This window comes from Pan paniscus, chromosome 10 (genome assembly GCF_029289425.2).
Source record: "Pan paniscus chromosome 10, NHGRI_mPanPan1-v2.0_pri, whole genome shotgun sequence".
NCBI lineage: Eukaryota > Metazoa > Chordata > Mammalia > Primates > Hominidae > Pan > Pan paniscus.
Window position 1 is genome coordinate 51,947,039 of NC_073259.2, and position 11,877 is coordinate 51,958,915.

The 11,877-nt window shown below is 36.3% G+C and overlaps 1 protein-coding gene across 8 annotated transcripts in view; it reads left to right on the forward strand.

Annotated features, from left to right (window-relative positions):
* The window catches only part of YAF2 (YY1 associated factor 2), a 76,877-nt gene that overhangs the window by 25,261 nt on the left and 39,739 nt on the right, over positions 1 to 11,877 (forward strand). For 2 of the 8 annotated variants that reach the window (XR_008954656.2, XR_004665707.3), the window contains exons 5-6: positions 67 to 166; positions 11,304 to 11,403. The exons of 4 other annotated variants lie outside the window; for them this stretch is intronic. Coding sequence is in view for 1 of the 4 variants with exons in the window: in XM_034936019.3 (XP_034791910.1) it covers positions 11,304 to 11,403 (100 nt within the window). In the remaining 3 variants the exon portion in view is untranslated. The remainder of the gene's footprint in view (positions 1 to 66; positions 167 to 11,303; positions 11,404 to 11,877) is intronic. 2 more of the 8 variants (XR_004665706.3, XM_034936019.3) reach the window with 2 other exon arrangements.

The following is an 11,877-nucleotide window of genomic DNA, read 5'->3' on the forward strand; positions in this document are numbered from 1 at the left end:
TAGCATCTCCCAAATCCCCTCCCCCAAACTTTCTTACATATACGTCTGTACTGCATGCCCCCTCAGTTCCAGTGGATGCCCATCAGGAAGATTCTCATGCTGAACAGAAGGGCAAGAGAGGTGGATCTGTGAGGGAAAAGACCCAATAGGATAACTCAAGTTACTGGTAAGTAATCTAGTTTTCACAAACTTGAGATTTTTTTTCCCCCCAAATTTTGTCCCTTGAGAAGGAGTTTGTTTAATTGAAAAGAAAGGAAGTTACTTGGGATAGCTTCTTTTTGTACGTTTGATATGGATTATGGAAATTATTGTGTGGACAGTAAATACTGAGCTATTAATGGGTGTATGAGTAAAAAGTATGACATTAATTTTAAAGTATCTTATTTACGTAATAGCTGCTTCTAAAAAATTATACATTTAGTTGGCCGGGCTTGCTGACTCACACTTGTAATCCCAGTACTTTCGGAGGCCAAGGCGGGTGGATCACCTGAGGTCGGGAGTTCGAGAACAGCCTGACCAACATGGAGAAACCCTGTCTCTACGAAAAATAGAAAATTAGCCGGGCATGGTGGTGCATGCTTGTAATCCCAGCTATTCGGGAGGCTGAGGCAGGAGAATCGCTTGAACCCAGGAGGCAGAGGTTGCGGTGAGCTGAGATTGTGCCATTGCACTCCAACCTGGGCAACAAGAGCGAAACTCTGTCTCAAAAAACAAAAAATTATGCATTTACTGGCTTTGGTAAATGGTTTAGTTGTTCTAAAGCAATATAGGGAAGCCAAATGTTGAATTCTTGTATACATTTCTTTATGATGTTGCTTTTTTGAAGTAAATACTTATATTGTAAAATTTATGCAGATGTCATATTTGGTGAATTTCTTTTGGCACAGTAGTACTGACCAGCAAGGATAGTTTTATATTAATTGTCCAGCACTTTTTTTTTTTTTTTTTTTTTGAGACAAAGTCTGGCTCTATCGCCCAGGCTAGAGTGCAGTGGTGTGATCTTGGCCTACTGCAACTTCTGCCTCCTGGGCACAAGCCATCCTCCCACTTCAGCCTCCTGAGTAGCTGGGACTACAGTTGCACACCACCATGCTCGACTAATTTTTTTATTTTTTATAGAGATGGGGTTTTGCCATGTTGCCCAGGCTGATCTCGAACTCATGAACTCAAATGATCTGCCCACCTTGGCCTCCCTAAGTGTTGGGATTACAGGTGTGAGCCACTGCTCCTGGCCTGACTAGCACTTTTGTTTTTTTTCCTAGCACTTCTTAATGACAGTTTTCAATGTATCTTGAACTTCATTGAAAGTATATTTGAAAAATAATATAGGATATGTTGCAAGTCTATTTACCGCTTCCTTGTTTGTAATGAAAATACTTGATGTGAATTGTGACAGAATTGGTTCAGTTTGAGCTGCCTGATTTCCTCAGGTACCAAATAACTTATTGAATTGATATTTGTAAATGTTACTATATAGTTTCTTATTTCTCATTTCTCTCCCACTCATTTTGCATTATTACTAGGTTCTATTTCTAAAAAGGCATTTTAAATATAAAGAGCTCATAGTGCTGTCCTGCTTATAGCTGTTTTACAAAACTTTCATCCGTTTGCTGGATACTTGAGGCCTCCTGCTATCCAATTCCATTCTGTTTATCTAGCCTTAATTTCTTCAGTTTGAAACTTTTGTTTGTTCTTACCTGCATAGTTATATTTACACTTGGTTTGTGGTTTCTCACTTTCTTCAGGTAGCCTTTTCTGCATTCTGATTTCTGTACTTTAAAGTTGAGGCAAGTCTTACCCCTTTTATCAGTCCTTTTATGCTAGTATATTTGTTATCTTCAATTCTTCAGTAGAAAAGTGGGATGTCTGTAAGACTGTATTAATTCATGGAATTTATTTAATACAGTACCTTAGCAGCACCCAGTTAATACCCTTATTGGCTAGTATTTGGCTATAGATTGATCTTAACCATTTTTGTGGTTATAGTTAGCTGAATGATACAGTTTAGCCCTTAAATATTAGCTTTAGGTTGTATTGCTATTTTTAAATTTTAATTTAATTTAATTTAATTTTTATTTTTTAAAATAAAGTGAGACAGAGTCTCACTCGATTGCCCAGGCTAGAGTGCAGTGGCATGATCTCCGTTCACTGCAACCTCCGCCTCCCAGGTTCAAGCAATTCCCTTGCCTCAGCCTCCCAAGTAGCTGGGATTACAAGCATCTGCCACCAGGCCTGGCTAGCTTTTTTGTATACTTAGTAGAGACAGGATTTCACCATGTTAGCCAGGTTTTGAACTTCTGACCTCAAGTGATCTGCCCGCCTCGGCCTCCCAAAGTGTTAGGATTACAGGCATGAGCCACGGCGCCTGGCCATATTGCTATTTTTTTAAAAATATACAGCTCTTTTTAAAAATTTTATTATTTTATTTTTTACACAGGTATGTTGTGTAATAAAAATATGCAACTCTTAAACTGGGTTTTTAGGTTCTTTGAGAGCAAGCATAGGATTTTATGGTTTATCTTACCTAGTTCCTAACATCAGTGACTGAGATTAAATCATCCCCACTGAAATATTAGCTTTTCATATAGATTTATGAATAAACTTACCAGTTTTTTGTTTGTTTGTTTTGTTTTTTGTTTGTTTGTCTTTTTGAGACAGAGTCTCGCTCTGTCGCCCAGGCTGGAGTGCAGTGGCACAATCTTGGCTCACCGCAAGCTCTGCCTCCTGGGTTCACGCCATTCTCCTGCCTCAGCCTCCCAAGTAGCTGGGACTACAGGCGCCCGCCACGACGCCCGGCTAATTTTTGTATTTTTAGTAGAGATGGGGTTTCACCGTGTTAGCCAGGATGGTCTTGATCGCCTGACCTTGTGATCCGCCCGCCTTGGCCTCCCAAAGTGCTGGGATTACAGGCATGAGCCACCGTGCCCGGCCTACACTTACCAGTTTTTTAATGTATAAAGCAGTTTCATTTGGCTCATCAATCTTATTTGTACCATATTTTTTTCTTAAAAACAATTTTTCCCTTTAAAAGCTGGTATAGTGAAATTCTAATTATTTAGTGTAATATTATCAATAATTTATCTTGTGGCATATAAAAAGAGTATATAGTTTTGAGAGTATAGAGTAGCTTCACTTAAAGATTTAGTGTTAGAAAACAAAGTGGAAATACAGTATCCTTGATTTTTGCAGTTTGAATATTTTAGAAGATTATTGCTTTCTTTTCAGAAATGAAGGAAGGAAATGCTCTTTGACAGATTGTCTCGTCTAAATAATCATCAGAAAGCAGCTTGTCCAATCATCAGACAAGCCAAGATAAAGAACATTTAGTCAGATGACTTAAATACTAGTTTTGAATCTACTGCTGCATGTCTTTGTACGATTCTGTTCAATCTCATAGTTTCTTTGGTGTGAATGATATGGTCGTTGTATTGAGAGTGCTTTTATTCTTTGGAGAAATATATTGAAATATTCCAAGTGAAGTATCATGTTGGGCTCAGGAGTGGGTTCAGAAAAAAAAGTGTGTGGATATTTGGGTGTGGTGTGTGCAAGTATATGGAGAGAGAGAGAAAAAAGGTAAAGCAAACGTTGTAAATGTTAACAATTTTGAATCTGGGTAGAAGGTATATGGGTCATTGTACTTTCAACTTTTCTATGGCTTTGAAATTTAAAAAAAAAGATGAGGATAAAGTGTTTTAAAGAGAACTTTATTGTGCTTCAATTTCTCCAATTCTAAAATGGGAATAATAGAACTTTTCATGCCTTGAAGCAGGTAGGCACAGTGGGATAACATTTGGCAGAATAGCAGCCAAGAGAATTCCTAAAAAGTGATTTTTTTTGTGTCATTAAAGAAGTGATTTATAATGGAGAACTTTTCAAAGAACAGTTTGTCTAAGGTGATTTAGCTTAAAATTTCAGTTACTTTTTTTTTTTTTTTAATATGGAGTCTTACTCTGCCGCCCAGGCTGGAGTGCAGTGGCGCTATCTCGGCTCACTTCAACCTCCACCCCCTGGGTTCAAGCGATTCTCCAGCCTCAGCCTCACGAGTAGCTAGGTCTACAGGTGTGCGCCACTGCGTCCACTTAATTTTTGTATTTTTAGTAGAAATGGGGTTTTGCCATGTTTGGCCAAGCTGGTCTCGAACTCCTGGCCTCAGGTGATCTGCCCGCCTCAGCCTCCCAAGGTGCTGGGATTACAGGCGTGAGCCACTGCGCCCAGCCAGACGTCAGTTACTTTTTTTTTTTTTTTAACTAAGAGCATATTGCATTATAATTGAACAAGAACAGTTACTTCAGAAACAATAAATATTTATGTAAAATAACCAATTAAAATCTTGAAAAATATAGCTTGTAATAAAATAACTCAATAAATGGGTAAAATAGAAGATTTGACACAGCTAAAGAGAGAAGTTACTAATTTGAAGAAAGAAATGAGTACTCCTCTGGACAAGCACAGAGAAATGCAGAAAAATGAAGAGGTGAAAAATATGGAAGAAAAGATGACAGAGGATAGATTGAGCAGTTCCAATATAGGTCTAATTGGAGTTTTAGAAGAGAGCATACACAGAAGAGTGGAGAAGCAATATTAAAGGAAAAATGATTAAGAATTTTCAAGAATTAAAAAACAAAATGGAAATTACAAAATAATTAGAACTAAATCACAACAAAAGTGTTATATCAAAATTTGAGGGATGCACAAAAAATGGTACTTGGGGATAAATTTATAATCTTTAATGAATGTATTAGATTGAAAGATTGAAAATAAATGAGCCAGCTCTTCAATTTAAAAAACTAAAAAAAGAGTAGAGCCAAAGGAAGAAGAGGAAATAATAAAAATGAAAACAGAATTTGGTGAACTAGAAAATAATCAGCAATGACCGGGCGCGGTGGCTCACGTCTGTAATCCCAGCACTTTGGGAGGCCGAGGCGGGTGTATCATGAGGTCAGGAGTTCAAGACCACCCTGGCCAAGATGGTGAAAGCCTGTCTCTACTAAAAATACAAAAATTAGCCAGGCATGGTGGCAGGCACTTGTAATCTCAGCTACTCAGGAGGCTGAGGCAGAGAATTGCTTGAACACAGGAGGTGGAGGTTGCAGTGAGCTGAGATTGTGCCACTGCACTCCAGCCTGGGTGACAGAGCGAGACTCCGTCTCAAAAAAAAAAAAAAAGAAAATAAGCAGCAGCAAGAAAAACAATGTCGTGATCTGTCAAAGCTGGTTGTTTGCAGTTGATTCTGGAAATACCCAAGAAAAATAGATGAGACTGATAGTCAAATTTAAAAAAGAGGTATAAGTACAACTATAATGGTGATTTTTAAAATTATAAGAAATCGCTAATAATTTATATGTATATAAATTTTAAAAATGAGTTTTATTTTCTAGTGAATTTTTTTTTCAAATTTGTCTATACAAGAAAAAGAAACCAAAAACCATTAAAGAAATTGAAGCTGTAATAAATTTCCCCAAGAGGAATAGGTGGTTTTTTTTTTTTTAATAACAACTTTATTGAGATATTCACATACCATATTATTTACCTGGTTAAAATGTACAATTCAGTAGGTTTTAGTATTTTTAGAGAGTTTTGCCAAGAATTACTATAGTCATTTTTAGAACATTTTCATCTCTCCTAACCCTCTATCCTTAGGCATCTACTAATCTTCCTTTTATTTCTGTAGATTGGCCTGTTCTGGACAGTTCATAAAATGGAATTATACAACATGTGTTTTGGGAGGGATTGATTTCTTTCACTTAGCATGTGTTTAAGGTTTATCCACATTGTAGCGTATGTCAGTACACTTCATTCTTTTTTATAGCCAAATAATAATACATCATCGTATGTGGATATACCACATTTTGTTTATTCATTTATCAGTTGATGGATGTTTGTATTGTTTTGCACTTTTTGATTATTATGAATAGTCTTCTGTGAACTATTATAGTCCTGTGTTGTTTCCAGGACTTCCCTCAGATGCTTAAGCCTCTGACATAAAAATGCCACAGTATTTGCATATAACCTATGCACATTCTCCCATATGCATTACATGATCTCGATTACTTTTAATATCTAATATAACCCAAGTGCTATGTAAATAGTTGTTATATTGTATTGCTTAGAGAATAATGACAAGGGAAAAAAGTCTGTACATAGTAGAGGCACAACTTTTCCCCCCAAATATTTTCAATCTGCAATTGGTTGAATCTATGGATACAGAACCCATGGATATGGAGCACTGACTATATATACCTAGGAGTGAAATTGCTGGGTCATGTGATACTTCGTGTTTAAACTTTTGGGGAACTGCAAGACTTTTTTCCAAAGTGGCTGCATCATTTTATTTTCCCACCAGCAGTGTACAAAGGTTCACACTTTTCTGTAATGTCACCAATGCTTTTCATTATCTTTTTAATTATTGCCTTTCTAGTTTGTGTGAAGTGGTGTCAGAAGGGATAGGTTTTTTTTGTTTGGTTGGTTTTTTTAGAGATGGGGTCTTGCTGTGCTGTTGAGGCTGTAGTGCAGTGCAGTGGCTATTCACAGGCATGATCATAGTGTACTGCAGCTTCAAACTGGCCTCAAGCAATTTCCCTCCTCAGCATCTCAAGTATGAAGGAATAGTTTTAATGGTGATATTTGTAATCATAATTTTAGATATGCTTTTGCGGAACAGCTAATCCCAATCTTATGCAAATTGACTCAGAGAACAGAAAAAGAGGGAAAGTTACCCTACCTGTTTATCAGGCAAGTTTAGCATTTAAATCTAGAATGGAAAGACTATACAAGGGAAAATATATTACATTCAGTCTTACTTATGAACACAGATATAAAAATTTTAATTGGGATAGGAGTTTAGGACAGTTCAATATTTGAAAATTGTATCAATTTATAAGAAAATTTAGGAAAAAATCTAGATAAATTTAGTAAAACTATATGTTAAAACTCAATACCCATTAAAGTTTTAAAAAACCACTCTTACACTATGAACAGAAATGAGCTTTTTTTTTCTTACAGTAAAGGCTACCTTTCAAATAGAAAGCATCATGCTTAATAGTGAAACTTTGGAAACATTCTCATTAAAGCCAAGGGTAAGACAGATATATCTCTATCAATACGCAAAAAAGAAAGAAAATCCAAAAGGATTGGAAAGGAACAGAAATGAGATGAGATGCTCCCTAGAAATATTAAAAGAAATGAAAGTACTGTTTGTATTAATAAAATAATTCAGCGTTGCTGGATACAGGGTCAGCATTCAAACTAGCAATAGCCAATTAGAAAATAAAAAGTATCTCCTTTATATGAAATTCAATATAGTACCTAACATTTTATTGAAGGACATAAAATTAGACATGAATAAAAGGCAGGATATACTACATTTTTGGGTGGGAAGTTAAAATTTATTTAGTAATAAATATTACTGAAAAGTTACTTTGTGAATTTTATGTAGTTTCAGACAAAAATCCCAGTAGGATTTTTTTTGTGTGTGTGTGGAAAATGACCTTCCTGTGCAAAATTAAAGGTTCAAGAATAACCAAGATAGTTTTGGAAGAAGAAAAAGAATGAGGAGGAACTTGCTCTGTTGGATGTCAAGATGAATTTAAAAATTATGGTATTTAGCCCCGGGCATGGTGGCTCATGCCTGTAATCTCAGCACTTTGAGAGGCGGAGGCGGGTGAATCACCTTAGGTCAGGAGTTCAAGACCAGCTTGGCCAACATGGTGAAACCCCATCTCTACTAAAAACAAAAATTAGCTGGGCATGGTGGCATGTGCCTGTAATCCCAGCTACTTGGGAGGCTGAGGTGGGAGAATCGCTTGAACCTGGGAGGCGGAGGTTGCAGTGAGCCGAGATCATGCCATTGCCCTCCAACCTGGGAGACAAGAACGACACTCCGTCTCAAAAAATAGAAATAAAAGTTATGCTATTTAGATTGAAATACTATATACAATGACAAAGAACAAACTGTTACGCATAACATGGGATGACTCTCTCCCAGACTTAATGTTGAATGAAATTAGTGAGACACAAGGATTATGTATTGTATGATTTCATTTATAGGAAGCTCAAAAACAAGTAGAAATAATCTATAGTGATAGAGATGAGAATTGTGGTCATCTTGGAAGCATGGTACTGATTGGTAAGGATCGTGAGGGAGCCTCCTGGAGCATGAGGAATGTTAATAGTTTGGCTTGAGCTGGATCACACACAGGAGTATATGTATTTAAAGGTCAAGCTGTACATTCAGTATTTGTATGCTTTATGTAAGTACCTCTGTTAAAAAAATTATGGCACTTGAAGTACAGTATTAGTACAGGAAAAGACAAACTAATAGAGAGTTCAGAAATGGATTCATACGTATTTGGAACATTGGTGAAGGCTAGAAATGGCATTCCTTGGCGGGAGGGAGAGAAAAAGTAGACTGTCGAATTGGTTTTCTAGATGAGGGGGAAAACTAGATCTCTGCTTCAAGCAATACGTGAAAATAAATTCCAGTTGAATTAAATAATACATGTGAAAAACTTTTTTAAAAAGAGGATAATATAGATGAGTATGCAACTTTAGGATATGGAAGATCTTTAACAAGTCAGGAAAAGAAGAATGAACCATCAAGGTTAAAGACATCAAGGGTAAATGATTTTGTTGCCTGAAAAAGAAAAACTTGAGTTTAATAAAAGACATCAGGCTGGGTGTGGTAACTCATACCTGTAATGCCAGCAATCTGGGGAGACCAAGGCAGATGGTTCACTTGAGGTCAGGAGTGCAAGACCAGCCTGATCAACATGGTGAAACCCTGTCTCTACGAAAAATACAAAAATTAGCCAGGCGTGGTGGCACATGCCTGTAGTCCCAGCTACTCAGAAACCTGAGGTACTAGAATTGCTTGAATCCAGGAGGTGGAGGTTGCAGTGAGCCAAGATTGTGCCACTGCCCTCCAGCCTGGGCTCAACAACAACAACAACAACAACAAAAAAGACATTATAAACCAAACTAAAAGATATGCGACATACCTAGGAGGAGACACATACAATGTCTTTAATATTCGGTGGATTTGTGTCCAGACTATATAAAGATCAAAAGAATAAGATGATACACATAAAATGAACAATGGATATAAAGGCAATTAGCAGCAGAGGAAATGGAATTGGAATGGCTAATGAACTGAAAAGATGCTTAGTCTCATTTGTAGGGAAGTGCAGTTGAAAACGTACGAGCTATCAATTTTCACCCATTAGATTGCAAAGCTTAGGATGGGATGTTACTCATACAGTTGAAAATGTGCATACTCTGTTATCTGGCAGTTGATTACTATTCAAGGTATTAGTCTAGAGAAACTTGAACAGTTGCCCAAGGAGGAATGTACATGGATATTCATTTGGAAAAAATAATCTAAATGCCTGTCAGTAGGAAGGCATGGATAAATAAGATATAGAATAGTTATACAATGGAGAATTACCTAGATCTATATTTAGGCTATTATCATTAATTAGTATTTATTTCAACTTAAGAAACTCCTTGTACTTTCTATGTCCAGGTTCTGTATTGTTTTAAGCCCTTTATGAATCTTAACTGTTGTAATCCTCATGAAAAGTCAGAAAGAGGTACTATCATTATCTTCATTTTGCGTATGGGAATACTGAAATATAGAGGGGTAAATAACCTACTCACTCTCATAGCTAGTAAATAGCAGAGCCAAGATTTGAAGTTAGGATTTGAACCTAAGTTGTCTGGCTTCAGAGTCCACTATACCATGCTACCTTTTGATGTGTATGAATATTGAGATACCTCATAAATATAAGGAAAAGTTCATTTCAGAATGATGTGTACAATGTGATCTAATTTACCCACACTTATGATAGTGGTTGCCTCTGGATGTCATTGCAAGGTGAGGGAGATACACTGATGATGGTGAAAGGAAACTAGCTTTATGGAACTGTATGCTTTTCCTTAAAGGAGATGTATATTACTGTATAGCTTTTAAAATACTTATATGGAATATAGGTATGTGCTTATTTTTGCAAAAAGAAGCACTGGAAAGATTGACCTTTGTTGTTTTAATCTTCATTTATTCTTGATACTGGTGTATAGTAGAAAAAGAGATTGGCTTGGTTCTGATGTAGTGGAGCAGCAGATAAGCACTAGGTGCTAGGGATAAGAAGGTGAATAGTTTTCAGCCTCTCTCTTTAAGGAGTTCAGCTTTACAGATAAAGAGAAAAGGAAAATAATTTTGATTCAGTTGATACATGCAAATCTGTTTTCTTCCTTGTTTCTCTATCCTTGTCACTTTCCCTCCAAATACAAATAGGAGAAGGAGGAAATGTCTTGATTTGGAGCACGGGAAGCAGGCAGTGAAATACTGATGAAGATCCCACTTCTATTATTTTACGAAACTACCAGAGTGTAAACTCTGTAATGGTCAGATGTTGTAGCTTCTTCACTATTTTGTCTCCAAAATTTAGTGTAATGCCTTTTGCTTAGTAAACTCCTAGAGATGTTTGAATGCATAACTGATGCACTTTCAGATGTCACTCTCAAATTAAAGCATCTTAACCCAAAAGTTCTCCTTAAACTATTTGAGATGTCTTCCATTGATTCCATTGGTTGTCAGGCACTAAGGTAATTTGACTGAGAACACTATATAACCTTGAATTGTTATGTGCCAAAGAACTCTGACTTGAGTAATGTTTTAATCTGTAGGAAATGTTGGGTCCCAAAAATCTATTTTATTTTTAACTGTGCTGAGTCTAATACTTTTTTTTTTAAGCTAATAGTCTTTTAATATTAGAATAGTACAGTTGGTTTTCTCAGTCAGTATTACCATATTCTGTGTCTTTGGTTAGTGCTAGCTTGTGAAACTGTTATGTTCTGTATTTTGAAATTCTTAATTCCCTAAAACCTCATTTTCTTCAAGTTTCCTGATAGGACCATAGACTGTTTCTGGATGGTATTAGTGTTTATAATATGAGAATTCCAGTGCCTTTTGAAATCTGTTATGGTACTGCATAAAAAGTAATGGTACTATTTCATTTCATCCTAGTGAGAAAGGTGTGTGGATTTTTTGGTGGTAAATTGGAGTCCCATGTATGTGTGATCCTCCCAACAGAGTGAATTTAAATATCTAAAGATTACTGAGAAAGGATAAAGTTGAATAAATCATAGTGAACAATGTTTATGTCACTTTTTAAAGTTTTAACACTTGTAATTGAGTAAATCCTGAAACAAAGTATATTATTATGTTTGATGGATTTAAACTATTGGTCAAATCCTGTTCCATGTGTACATAGTGTTTCTTTCTTACTCTGTAACCCTTTTGCCAGAGATAACAGGAAGAGAGCCTGGTTACCATTTGGTGGAACAATCCTGCTGGCTCAAGCCTCTGCCTAGAAATTTGGGTCATTCTCTTTTTTGGACAGTCTGGTAAGCTGTCACTGTTTTTCACCTTAAAATCATCTTGTTGAAGATGTACCCAAGAGGAAATTAATACTAAAGGAACAAACAATATTAAATTCAACAAAAATGTTAAAATAGTCACATGAAATTAAACACAGCTAGTTTAGAATTGCACTGTAAAGTCTTTTTTTCATATGAAGTATTCAAAATCAGGGTATATTTTACATTTACAGCACATCTTAACTTGAACTAGCCACATTTAAGTGCTCAGTACCCACATGTAGTTGCTGTATTGAACAGCACAGACTTAGAGCATTTGAGAAAACTTTGGTGTTATGTAATTCTGCTGTTACTCTTCAATAAAGGTGCCTCAGCTGTCTTTTCTTCTTTTATTGCTTCACTTGTTCGTGGGCTCTTATCTTAACTATTAATCAATTGTAGTCTGAAACCCGGCTATCCATTTCGGAATTTTACAGAGCATTTAGGGCTTTCCATAAGTGT